We start from the raw sequence: 14,164 nt of genomic DNA on the forward strand, positions 1-14,164 counted from the left end.
TATTAAAATCTGACAATGTGCACTTTAACCACATGTGATTTTTTTCTATTACAAATCTCAAATTGTGGAATACAGAGGCAAATAAATAAATGATGGGTCTTTGTCCCAAACATTATGGAGGGTGCTGTCTGCGTCTATATCTGTGTGTATATGTGTGTACACAGTTATACATGTATTACATGATTGTAATAATATGTATTGCATATATGATACAAGCAAGCAAACCATTGTTGTGGGTGAGGCACCTTGTGTTTTGCATGTGTTTATGTGCTTGAAAAGCAGCGCCTGATTCAGAAACATGTAAATTAAACGTATACACGACCACGCTGTCAGCTGTAAACTGGAACACGTTATACCAGCAAGTAACGCAAGCTTTGGTATTCGAGGAACCAGCACGTCATTTTAAAAACTCATAGCTCAAACATGCGTAAGGCACAAGGTGTCCCTCCACTCTCTGCCGATCATAGTCATAGTCAAAACAGGCCCTTCAGCCCAACTTGCCCACACCGACCAGCTTGTCCCAGCTACACTATTCCCACCTGCCCGCGTTTGGTCCATATCCCTCCAAACCAGCCCTACCATGTACCTGTCTAACTGTTTCTTAAGCATTTGGATAGTCCCAGCCTCAACTACCTCCTCTGGCAGCTTGTTCCATACACCCACCACACTTTGTGTGAAAAAGTTACCCCTCAGATTCCTATTAAATCTTTTCCCCTTCACCTTAAACCTATGTCCACTGGTCCTCGATTCCCCTACTCTGGGCAAGAGACTCTGTGCGTCTACCCGATCTATTCCTCTCATAATTTTTTACACCTCTATAAGATCACCCCTCATCCTCCTGCGCTCCAAGGAATAGAGACCCAGCCTACTCAACCTCTCCCTATAGCTCACACCCTCTAGTCCTGCAACATCCTCGTAAATCTTCTCTGAACCATTTCCAGCTTGACAATATCTTCCCGATAAGACGGTGCCCAGAACTGAACACAATACTCTAAAAGCTGCTTAAACGCTGCTATCAGTTCTGCCTACATGATCATGTTCAAGCCTGTTCCAGGTACTTATCACACTCTGTGTATAAAACACAAGCCCCGCACATCTGCTTTAAACTTTCCCCCTTTCAAGTTTCGTTAAGTTTAGAGATACAGCATGGAAACAAACGCTTCGGTCCCCCGAGTCCACACCGACCATTGATCACCTGAACACTAGTTCTATGTTATCCCACTTTTCCATCCACTCCGTACACACTAACGGGCAATTTACAGAGGCCAATTAATCTACAAACCCGCCTGTCTTTGGACATAAACCATATACTTCCCTGTTCCCAATTCCTCTTGCCATGGAGGCTAACATAGAGCTGGTTGCTTTCCTAATTGCAGTACATTTACAGAGTGTAGACACAAAATGCGGAATAACTCAGGCAGCATCTCTGGAGAGAAGGAATGGGTGATGTTTTGGGTCGAGACCCTTCATCAGTCTGAACAAGGGTCTCGACCCAAAACTTCAATATTCCTTCTCACCTGAGATGCTGCCCGTCCCGCTGAGTTACTCCAGCATTTTGTGTCTATCTTTCTCCTGCCTTCTCCCCATAGCTACTGACAACCGGACTAATCAAGAATCTTATCAATATCCCCCTTAAAAATATCCACTGACTTGGCCTCCACAGCCTTCTGTGGCAATGAGTTCCACAGATTCACCACCCTCTGGCTAAAGAAATTCCTCCTCATCTCCTTCCTAAAGTAACGCCTTTTAATTCTGAGGCTGTGACCTTTAAACCCCTGTCCCACGGTGCGAGCTCATTCCAAGAGCTCTCCCGAGTTTGCCCTGATTCCAACTAGGAGATTTACGGTAATGGCCGCTCGTCGGTACTCGGGGCTCTCGTGGACATTTTTCAACGTGTTGAAAAAATCTTCTCGTGTCTTCCCGAGCTTACCTGCCATTAGCGAGCCTTCCCGAGTACCTGCCGTTAGTGCTAAGAGACGTCCCCGAGCTCCGACGTACCCGCTACGTTCATTCTCCGTGCTTACCACGAGTTTGATTTTTTTTTAAACTCGGGAGAGCACTTGGAATGAACTCGTACGGTGGGACTATCAGGACTATTAGTCCTGGACTCTCTCACTAGCGGAAGCATCATAAGCGCGTTGTGGATGTGACATGAACGTTAGTAACGGCACCTTGTTTTGTTGTCAGCGAGGGACGATTTATTCATGACCAAGGACGGCTTCCTGTTCTTCCTCATGTCGCCGGAAGCGGATATTTTCAACGCGGATCACAACCAGGTTTACCAGGACATGACCAAGCCGCTCAATCAATATTACATCTCGGCCTCGCATAACACCTACCTGACCAAGGACCAGTTGGAGGGACCCAGCAGCATCGAGGCCTACATCAGGTACGGAATGAAACCTTCCCACGGGATTAGTCTCTCTAACTTCCTCTCTCCATCCTCTTGCATCCTCTCTCTCTGCCTCTCCCCCACCCTAGTCATCGTCCTAGTTTCACTGTCGTCCGGCTGAGTTTCACTGCCAGTACAACGTTATCACGTAGCCCGCAGCCAACAATGGAGCATTGTGGGCTCCACCTTCCCTTCATCATCGTTACTTTCTGCATATTCATATGTTCTATATTTCTCTACATCACCATCTATATTTCTCATTTCCCTCTCCCCGACCCTCAGTGTGAAGAAGGGTCTCGACCCGAAACGTCACCTATTCCTTTTCTCCAGAGATGCTGCCTGACCCGCTGAGTTACTCCAGCTTTGTGTGTCTATGTTCAGGATTAGTTTAGTTTCATTGTGAGATAGAGGGCCCACCGAGTCGGCACCGACCAGCGATCTCCCCGTACACTAACACTATCCTACACACCAGGGACAAATTACAGAAGCCAATTCAACTGCTATGTGGGAGGAAGCCAGAGCACCTGGAGAATACCCACGCGGTCACAGGGAGAACGTACAAACTCCATGTGGAAACAGGCCCTTCGGCCCACCGAGTCCGTGCCGACCAGCGATCCACGCACACTAGCACTGCCCAACACACTAGGGACAATCTACAAGTTACAGAAGACAATTAAACCTACAAACCTGCACATCTTTGGAATGTGGGAGGAAACCCATGCGGTCATGGGGAGAACGTGTAAAACTCCGTACCCTTTTGGTCTCCTAATCTGAGGAAAGACATTCTTGCCATAGAGGGAGTACAGAGAAGGTTCACCAGACTGATTCCTGGCATGTCAGGACTTTCATATGAAGAAAGACTGGATAGACTCGGCTTGTACTCGCTAGAATTTAGAAGATTGAGGGGGGATCTTATAGAAACGTACAAAATTCTTAAGGGGTTGGACAGGCTAGATGCAGGAAGATTGTTCCCGATGTTGGGGAAGTCCAGAACAAGGGGTCACAGTTTAAGGATAAGAGGGAAATCTTTTAGGACCGAGATGAGAAAATTATTTTTTACACAGAGAGTGGTGAATCTCTGGAGTTCTCTGCCACAGAAGGTAGTTGAGGCCAGTTCATTGGCTATATTTAAGAGGGAGTTAGATGTGGCCCTTGTGGCTAAAGGGATCAGGGGGTATGGAGAGAAGGCAGGTACAGGATACTGAGTTGGATGATCAGCCATGATCATATTGAATGGTGGTGCAGGCTCCTACTCCTGCACCTATTTTCTATGTTTCTATGTTACCCGTAGTCAGGATCAAACCTGGGTCTCCAGCGCTGTGCGGCAGCAACTCGACCACTGTGCCACCCTAGTGACGAGCACTGGCTTACTTTGAGCAGGCTTGTCTACGGCAAGAGGGGATTGGAGAAGTGCGGCCTAGGATTTCACCGCACCACGAGAGATGTCCTTCTTGGCCTATTGACTGGGATCAAGCGGAGCATCCGTTGTTATCGGTTTAATATGGGTGCAGGGGAGCTGCTGCCTCACAGCACCAGAGACCCAGGTTCCATCCTGACCTCGGGCGCTGTCTGCGTGGAGTTTGCACGTTGGAGGTCAGGATCAAGCGCGGGTCTCTCGGCGCTGTGAGGCAGCAGCTCTACCCGCTGCGCCACCGTGGCTGCCCTCCCGGGGTGCGGTGGTTTGTTGCGCGGTAAACCTGGTGGTCAGCTGAGCCGCTGTGATCTCCCCGACAGTGCACTGAACAGAGGCTGCCGCTGCGTGGAGCTGGACTGCTGGGATGGGAAGAATGGAGAACCCGTCATCTATCACGGGTACACCTTAACCTCAAAGATCCTCTTCAAGGATGTCATCCAGATCATCGATGCTTATGCCTTTAAGGTGAGTTACTACACTCTTCTCCTTGCTCAGTTTAGCTCAAGTCAAGAGTGTTTTATTGTCAAATGTCCCAGACAGAACAATGACATTCTTACTTGCAGCAGCACAACACATTATGTAAACATAGTACATTGTCGACAATAGGTGCAGGAGCAAGCAATTCGGCCCTTCGAACCAGCACCGCCATTCAATGTGATCATGGCTGATCATTCCCAATCAGTACCCCATTCCTGCCTTCTCCCCATATCCCCTGACTCCGCTATCTTTAAGCTCTACCTTGAAAGCATCCAGAGAGCCTGCCTCCACCGGCCTCTGAGGCAGAGAATTCCACAGACTCACCACTTTCCTCGTCTCCGTTCTAAATGGCTTACTCCTTATTCTTAAACTGTGGCCCCTGGTTCTGGACTCCCCCAACATCGGGAACATGTTTCCTGCCTCTAGCGTGTCCAAGCCCTTAATAATCTTATATGTTTCAATAAGATCAATATAATAAATGAGAAAAAAAGTTCAGTAAATATTATATATCCATCTATATATATATATATGTGTGTGTGTGTGTGTGTGTATATATATATATACACACACACACACACACACACACACACACACACACATACACACACACACACACACACACACACACACACACACACACACACACACACACACACACACACACACACACACACACACACACATATATATGAATATATAATATATGCTGAACTTATTTTACATAACACACACATAAAAGCAAACAATAATAGTGCACTGTTTAGTTTAGTTTAGTTGAGTTTAGTTGAGTTTATTGTCAGGTGTACTGAGGTACAGTGAAAAGCTTTTTTGTTGCGTGCTAACCAGTCAGCGGAAAGACTACACATGATTACAATCGAGCCGTTTACAGTGTACACAATAAAGGGATAAATAACGTTTAGTGCAAAATAAAGTCCGATCAAAGATACTCCGAGGGTCTCCAATGATGTAGAAAGTAGTTCAGGACTGCTCTCTGGTTGTGATAGGATTAGTACGGGTGTCAGGGGTTATGGGGAGAAGGCAGGAGAATGGGGTTAGGAGGGAGAGATAGATCAGCCATGATTGAATGGCGGTGTAGACTTGATGGGCCGAATGGCCTAATTCTGCTCCTATCAGCAGTGTTCAGATGCGGGATAAAGGGAATAACGTTTAGTGCAAAGTAGAGCGATTAAAGATAGTCTGAGGGTCGCCATTGAGGTAGATGGGAGGTCAGGACCGCTCTCTAGCTGGTGATAGGATGGTTCAGTTGCCTGATAACAGCTGGGATGAAACTGTCCCTGAATCTGGAGGTGTGCGTTTTCACACTTCTGTACCTCTTGCCTGATGGGAGAGGGGAGAAGAGGGAGTGACCGGGGGGGGGGGGGAGACTATGTCTGTGATTATGCTGCTGGCCTTGCCGTGGCAGCGAGAAGTGAAACTGGACCTGAAAATTATGGGGGGGGTGGGGGGGATGGGTGGAGTCAGGGAACTGGACCACAGAGTGGGTCAGGTGGAAACCAAAATTAAATTAGATCCGAAAATGCTCGGTAAACTCTGCAGATCAAAGAGTCAAAGACTTGCTTGCCCAGCTCATCACAGTACCCAATGATTCAGCTTCCACCGTCTGTTGAGGAAGATTGTTCTGAAGACTCATGATCCCCTGAGTGAAACACATCATCTCTGTCATAAATAGACAGACCGCTGTGCCTCCATCACAGTGAGGAGATGTTGGGTGGACTCACTGTGGTAGATGTTAATATGTGTTTATTGTTGTTTTTTATTGTATTGTATTGTATGTATGACTGCTTCAATTTCGTTCAGACTTCGGTCTGAATGACAATAAAGGCTATCTAATCTAATGAACAGGGATCCCTGAAGTGGGGATTCTTCCAAGGATCCTCCTCTTCACACCCACGCTGCCGAGAGCCTTAAGGACATTTTAAACCAACTCCCCTCTAACTCCTCCAAGCTCCAGCAGATACAAGCCTGTACTGTCCAACCGTTCATAGAACAGAGCACACAGTACAGCACAGGAACAGGCCCTTCAGCCCACAATGTCCGTGCCCAACATGATGCCCCTCTGCCTCCACGTGATCCATAGCCCTCCTTTCCCTGCAGCTCTATGGGCCTATCTAAAAGCCTCTTAAACACCACTATCATATCTGCCTCCACCACCACCCATGGCAAAACGGTTCCAGGCCTGTGTAATAAAAACCGCACATCTCCTTGAAGCTTTCCCCCTCTAGCCTTGCAGCTCAAGACTATACCCTCTTACTTCGTAATGGGCCTGTCCCACTTGGCGATTTTTTAGGCAACTGCCGGCGACTGTCATAGCCGTAGCGGGTCGCCGAAACACCGGCGGCAACCTGCGTAATCCTGGCGACCACCTACGACAGCATCCACGTCAGGAGAAGTCAAGCTACGCTCATTGGCGTCAAACCCACTGTCGCCGAAAATGTTTCAACACGTTGAAAATTTAGCGGCGTACAGAAAGACGCTACGACTTTTAGCGCGACTGAGGAGACGACTCCCGGCGACCACCGGCGAACATGTGGCGACAAACTAGTCGCCTAAAAGATCGCCCATAAGATTGGCCACACATTCCATGTTTAAGCCTGGTAAATCTCCCTTGGATAGCTTCCAACACGTTGATATTCATCCTGGAGAGAGCAAGACTACCCTACAGTGCAAACATCTGGTGTGTACAAGCTTTGCTCCTCTACACCAGTGCCTGTGCTTTGTAAGTCATTGCAACTAAGTGATGCAGCTATTAATCATATTTCACAGTGAGGTTAACTTAAGCCTTTGCTGTCCCTGTCATTTGATGTGGCCTCTTTATATCTGGCTCGAAGCAAATCAGCTGCAATCGTGCCCTGCGTATGGAAAACATGTGGTTGTTCCAGTCAATGCCACAGGCTATAGACTTTAGAGATACAGTGTGGAAACAGGCCCTCTGGCCCACCCAGTTCATGCAGCCCAGAGAGCACCCCATACACACCAGTGCCACCTGCCTGCGTTTGGCCCATATTCCTCTCACCCTTCTCCTATCCACGTACATGTCCAAATATATTTTAAATGTTATTATAGTCCCTCCCTCAACTACCTCCTCTGGCAGCTCGTTCCATTCACCCACCATCCTCTGTGTGGAAAAAGCTGCCCCTCAGGTTCCTATTAAATCTTTCCCCTCTCACCTTCAACCTAGATTCCCCTACTCTGAGTAAAAGACTCTGTGCATTCACCCTATCTATTCCCCTCATGATTCGATATACTTCTATAAGATCTGAATCTGAATCAGAATCACACTTTATTCGGCAAGTATGTTTTGCAACATACGAGGAATTTCACTGGCCAGGTCAGTCATACAATTAAAAGCAACAGATCACTCAAAAACACATTTTAACATGAACATCCACCACAGTGACTCCTACACATTCCTCACTGTGATGGAAGGTGAAATAAAGTTCAAGTCCCTTCCCTTAGTTCTTCCTCGGTCGGGGGCCTCGAGCCCCCGTTGATGGGACGGTCTTAACTCCCGTAGCCGGCGGCATTTCGGGCCCTCCATGACGAGGCGTTCAGCTCCCGCATCGGGGGCAGGGTGATGCAAAAGTTTTTATAGATATGTGAAGAGGAAAAGATTAGTTAAAACAAATGTAGGTCCCTTGCAGTCAGAAACAGGCGAATTGATCATAGGGAACAAGGACATGGCAGACCAATTGAATAACTACTTTGGTTCTGTCTTCACTAAGGAAGACATAACTAATCTGCCGGAAATAGCAAGGGACCGGGGGTTAAATGAGATGGAGGAACAGTGAAATCCAGGTTAGCCGGGAAGTGGTGTTAGGTAAATTGAATGGATTAAAGGCCGATAAATCCCCAGGGCCGGATAAGTTGCATCCCAGAGTACTTAAGGAAGTAGCCACAGAAATAGTGGATGCATTAGTGATAATTTTTCAAAACTCTTTAGATTCTGGAGTAGTTCCTGAGGACTGGAGGGTAGCTAATGTAACCCCACTTTTTAAAAAGGGAGGGAGAGAGAAAACGGGGAATTACAGACCAGTTAGTCTAACATCGGTAGTGGGGAAACTGCTAGAGTCAGTTATTAAAGATGGGATAGCAGCACATTTGGAAAGTGGTGAAATCATTGGACAAAGTCAGCATGGATTTATGAAAGGTAAATCATGTCTGACGAATCTTATAGAATTTTTCGAGGATGTAACTAGTAGTGGATAAGGGAGAACCAGTGGATGTGTTATATCTGGACTTTCAGAAGGCCTTCGACAAGGTCCCACATAAGAGATTAGTATGCAAACTTAAAGCACATGGTATTGGGGGTTCAGTATTGATGTGGATAGAGAACTGGCTGGCAAACAGGAAGCAAAGAGTAGGAGTAAACGGGTCCTTTTCACAATGGCAGGCAGTGACTAGTGGGGTACCGCAAGGCTCGGTGCGGGGACCCCAGCTATTTACAATATATATTAATGATCTGGATGAGGGAATTAAATGCAACATCTCAAAGTTTGCGGATGACACGAAGCTGGGGGGCAGTGTTAGCTGTGAGGAGGATGCTAGGAGACTGCAGGGTGACTTGGATAGGTTGGGTGAGTGGGCAAATGCATGGCAGATGCAGTATAATGTGGATAAATGTGAGGTTATCCACTTTGGTGGCAAAAACAGGAAAGTAGACTATTATCTGAATGGTGGCCGATTAGGAAAAGGGGAGATGCAACGAGACCTGGGTGTCATGGAACACCAGCCATTGAAAGTAGGAATGCAGGTGCAGCAGGCAGTGAAGAAAGCAAATGGTATGTCAGCATTCATAGCAAAAGGATTTGAGTATAAGAGCAAGGAGGTTCTACTGCAGTTGTACAGGGTCTTGGTGAGACCACACCTGGAGTATTGCGTACAGTTTTGGTCTCCTAATCTGAGGAAAGACATTCTTGCCATAGAGGGAGTACAGAGAAGGCTCACCAGACTGATTCCTGGGATGGCAGGACTTTCATATGAAGAAAGACTGGATAGACTCGACTTGTACACGCTAGAATTCAGAAGATTGAGGGGGGATCTTATAGAAACTTACTAAATTCTTAAGGGGTTGGACAGGCTAGATGCAGGAAGATTGTCCCCGATGTTGGGGAAGTCCAGAACAAGGGGTCACAGTTTAAGGATAAGGGGGAAGTCTTTTAGGACCGAGATGAGAAAATCATTTTTTACACAGAGAGTGATGAATCTGTGGAATTCTCTGCCACAGAAGGTAGTCGAGGCCAGTTCATTGGCTATATTTAAGAGGGTGTTAGATGTGACCCTTGTGGCTGAAGGGATCAGAGGGTATGGAGAGAAGGCAGGTACAGGATACTGAGTTGGATGATCAGCCATGATCATATTGAATGGCGGTGCAGGCTCGAAGGGCTGAATGGCCTACTCCTGCACCTATTGTCTATGTTTCTATGTCAGCACCCCCGCGCCGGGCGATTGAACCTCGCGTCAGGGCTGGTCAAACCTTCCGCGGCATTGGAGCTCCCGAATCAGCCTCTCCCGAAGACTGCGAGCTTGATGATAAAGTCAGCGGTGGTCATGGTGGGAGCGATCCTGTATCATAACTGTGTGTGGGGTAAACCCTGGTTTTTAAAGGCCGATTTATAACGGATTTTACCGATAGAGGATGAACCTGCCGACCGGCCTTCTCCAGCAGGCATGGTGGCCGGTGTGGGCAAGTTGGGCTGAAGGGCGTGTTCCCGCACTGTATCACTCTCTGACACAACCAGAGCTAATCATTGTGGACACAAGGAACTGCACAAAAAGAGACACAAAGTGCTGGAGTAACTCAGCGGGTCAGGCAACATCTGTGGAGACATTTTGTGTCAGGAGCCTTGGGTCAGACTGATATATTGGCCTTTGTTCTTTGCCGACGGTGAAGCAGTAACCGTCCCCTTTCTGTGGGCAGAGGCCTAGTCAAGCCCCCATGTTGACGTAGTGTGTGTGTGATTCCAGGCCTCACAGTACCCTCTCATCCTGTCTCTGGAGAACCATTGCGATGTGGAGCAGCAGAACGTCATGGCCCATCATCTGAAAACCATCCTGGGGAACAAGCTACTAACCAGGACTATGGACGGAAAAGTCCCCACTCACTTCCCCTCCCCTGAGGTAAGCAGCGGTTACACTGTCATCGGTTATATTGCATGGGAGGCAAAACAAAGTACTTGACTGCAATAAGTCACGTGGCAATAGACAATAGACAATAGGTGCAGGAGGAGGCCATTCGGCCCATCGAGTCTAGACAATAGACAATAAACAATAGGTGCAGGAGTAGGCCATTCGGCCCTTCGAGCCAGCACCGCCATTCAATGTGATCATGGCTGATCATCCCCAATCAGTACCCCGTTCCTGCCTTCTCCCCATATCCCCTGACTCCGCTGTTTTTAAGAGCCCTATCTAGCTCTCTCCCAAAAGCATCCAGAGAACCTGCCTCCACCGCCCTCTGAGGCAGAGAATTCCACAGACTCACCACTCACTGTGAGAAAAAATGTTTCCTCGTCTCCGTTCTAAATGGCTTACTCCTTATTCTCAAACTGTGGCCCCTGGTTCTGGACTCCCCCAACATCGGGAACATGTTTCCTGCCTCTAGTGTGTCCAAGTCCTTAACAATCTTATATGTTTCAATGTGGCGTTAAATAAGTATCAATCCATCAATATTGATTTATTCTTGAAAACGTTGTGGTGAAGATATAGACACAGTGAAAAATGTTGGTTTGCATGCTGCCCAGGCCAAACATAAGTTTATGATTCATAGGAGCAGAATTTGGCCATTCGGCCCATCAAGCCATTCTATCATGGCCGATCTGTCTTTCCCTCTCAACCCCATTCTCCTGCCTTATCACCGTGACCTTTGGCACCCTTATTAATCAAAGATCTGTCAATCTTTGCTTTAAGAATATCACACGCAGGTATAATCAAGCCAATCGCAAGTACAACTGGTGGTGTTAAAAGAAATAAAACAACCACAATCCCATAATATTTAAGAAGGAACTGCAGATGCTGGAAAATCGAAGGTAGACAGAGCTCTGGAGAAATTAGCGGGTAAGGCAGCATCTATGGAGCAAAGGAAATAGGCGACGTTTCGAGCCGAAACCCTACATCAGTCTGAAGAAGGGTTTTGTCCCGAAAAGTTGCCTATTTCCTTCGCTCCATAGATGCTGCTGCACCCACTGAGTTTCTCCAGCACTTTTGTCTACCTACAATCCAATAATAATATTACAACGTTATATCGTCATGGTTACAGAGAAAGTGCAGACTTTTTAAAGTGCGAGGGCCCAGATGAGGTAGATGGGCAGATGGGTATCAAGATGTGGTGAGAAACCTTTGTTTTTGCCTGATATCCAGTCAAATCAAATCATACAGTGCATGAGTACATCTGGCCGGCACAGTGGTGCAGCGGTAGAGTTGCTCCCTTGCAGCACCAGCGACCCGGGTTCCATCCTGACCTCAGGTGCTGTCTGTGCGGAGTTTGCTCGTTCTCCCTGTGACCGCACGTTTCCTCTTTTTTTTTAATGCAAAGAGCTTTTATTCAAACAAACACAAATACAGAGTAGTAACACAATCAAGGCAGCCATTGGTAGTTTACAATCAAACAGGTATCACATTAAAATGGTGTCAACTTTATCAACAATACACTCGACCCCAGTGGTGGACTGGCCAGGGTGTCAGCTTGCCCGATGGCAGGTGGGTCCCTGATGAAGTGGGCCCCCTATATCAAGTGGGCCCCTGATGAAGTGGGTCCCCTATATCAAGTGGGCCCCCTATATTAAGTGGGCCCTGATGAAGTGGGCCCCCTATATCAAGTGGGCCCCTGATGAAGTGGGTCCCCTATATCAAGTGGGCCCCCTATATTAAGTGGGCCCTGATGAAGTGGGCCCCCTATATCAAGTGGGCCCCTGATGAAGTGGGTCCCCTATATCAAGTGGGCCCCCTATATTAAGTGGGCCCCTGATGAAGTGGGCCCCCTATATCAAGTGGGCCCCCTATATCAAGTGGGCCCCCTATATCAAGTGGGCCCCCTATATCAAGTGGGCCCTGATGAAGTGGGCCCCCTATATCAAGTGGGCCCCTGATGAAGTGGGCCCCTGATGAAGTGGGCCCCCTATATCAAGTGGGCCCCTGATGAAGTGGGCCCCTGATGAAGTGGGCCCCCTATATCAAGTGGGCCCCTGATGAAGTGGGCCCCTATATCAAGTGGGCCCCTGATGAAGTGGGCCCCTGATGAAGTGGGCCCCCTATATCAAGTGGGCCCCTGATGAAGTGGGCCCCCTATATCAAGTGGGCCCCTGATGAAGTGGGTCCCCTATATCAAGTGGGCTCCTGATGAAGTTGGCCCCCTTTATCTCCTGGCAGAATATAGTGTTACCAAGTTATAGCAGTGCAGTTAGAGAAAGCGCAATTAAAAAAGTGCAATGAGGTAGGTTGGAAGAATAGAGCGACAACCTAGCTTGCGGGATGATCGGTCAGTAGGCGATCAAACCATACACGAGTACAGCCTGCAAGTTCAAGACTGACCAGAGGTTAGGGTTTGAATCAATGGTACACTGAGTGCTGGAATAACTCAACGGGTCAGACAGCATCCCTGGAGTACATGGATAGATGACGTTTCGACTCGGGTCCCTTCAGTCAAGGGTTTTTTGGTGAAGAATCAAGGAAGGACAGACGCTTACTGTTAGAGTTTAGGGATACAGCATGGAAACCCTTAACAGGCCCTTCGGCCCACCGAGGCAACGCACCGACCAGCGATCCCCGCTCATTAACACCATCCTACACACACTAGGGACAATTTACAATTACACCAAGCCAACTAAACCTGTACATCTTTGGAGTGTTGGGGGAAACCGGAAACCCTGGGGAAGCCCCACGTGGTCACGGGGAGGACGTACAAACTCCGTACAGACAGCAGCCGTAGTCAGGATTGAACCCGGCTCCCTGGCGCTGTGAGGCAGCAACTCTACCACTGCGCCACCGTGCTAGCCCAGGGTTAGGGTCAGTGTTAGGTGTACGAAACAAAGAGGCAAAATGCTGGAGTAATATCGGCGGATCAGGTGGCATGTCTATAGTAGATGGATAGGTGGGGACCTTTCTTCAGGCGGGTGGGTTTGGGTGGGTGAGTTGTGGATTCGGGAGGCTGGGCTGGGCTGGGACTGGTGTGGGGTTGCTGAAGGCAGTCCAGGTTTGGCACACATTACCCCGGCTACAGCAGGCTGCAGGAAATTCCACTCATTGCTCCCGAGCAGACGGCAAGGTGGGTGCGTGCCGGGGGGCCGGGGGCCGGGATGAAAACAAGCAAACGGAGCGTGGGGAAAGGATGGATTCGGCAACAAATGCTTCCCTTGTGCCACTGGGTCAGTGAGGGGGAGGGGGAGGGCCACTACATAATTCACGGGCTCCACTCAACCGAAACACAAACAGGGTCTGTGTGGTCCAACACAAGACCGCCTTTGTTCCATAGATGTAGGGCAAGTAAATCGTCTAACCGAGTGCGTTCCCCACTGATTAATGGTCACAGTGTCACCACAGCTCTGAAGCAGGCCATTCTGCCCACAATCTCCATACAAGCCGCCAACCACCCATATAAACCAATCCCGGTTTCCAGCCATTGGCTCGTGGCCTGACCCCGCTCATTTAGCCAATTGCCACTCCCCCTCCCATTCCGAATCTGACCTTTCTGTCCTGGGCCTCCTCCGTGGCCAGAGTGAGGCCCACCACAAATTGGAGGAGCAGCACCTCATATTTCGCTTGGGTAGTCTACACCCCAGCGGTATGAACATTGACTTCTCCAGTTTCAGGTAGTCCGTGCTTTCACCCTCCTTCCCCTCCCCTTCCCAGCTCTCCCACAGCCCACTGTC

General features: G+C 48.4%; 1 protein-coding gene across 4 annotated transcripts in view; it reads left to right on the forward strand.

Annotated features, from left to right (window-relative positions):
- Positions 1 to 14,164, forward strand: part of plcd1 (phospholipase C delta 1) — a 154,349-nt gene that overhangs the window by 118,416 nt on the left and 21,769 nt on the right. For all 4 annotated transcript variants that reach the window (XM_033040792.1, XM_033040810.1, XM_033040802.1 and 1 more), the window contains exons 6-8: positions 2,188 to 2,389; positions 4,127 to 4,271; positions 10,269 to 10,421. In XM_033040792.1, the coding sequence (XP_032896683.1) occupies positions 2,188 to 2,389; positions 4,127 to 4,271; positions 10,269 to 10,421 (500 nt within the window). The remainder of the gene's footprint in view (positions 1 to 2,187; positions 2,390 to 4,126; positions 4,272 to 10,268; positions 10,422 to 14,164) is intronic.

Source organism: Amblyraja radiata, chromosome 2 (genome assembly GCF_010909765.2).
Source record: "Amblyraja radiata isolate CabotCenter1 chromosome 2, sAmbRad1.1.pri, whole genome shotgun sequence".
NCBI lineage: Eukaryota > Metazoa > Chordata > Chondrichthyes > Rajiformes > Rajidae > Amblyraja > Amblyraja radiata.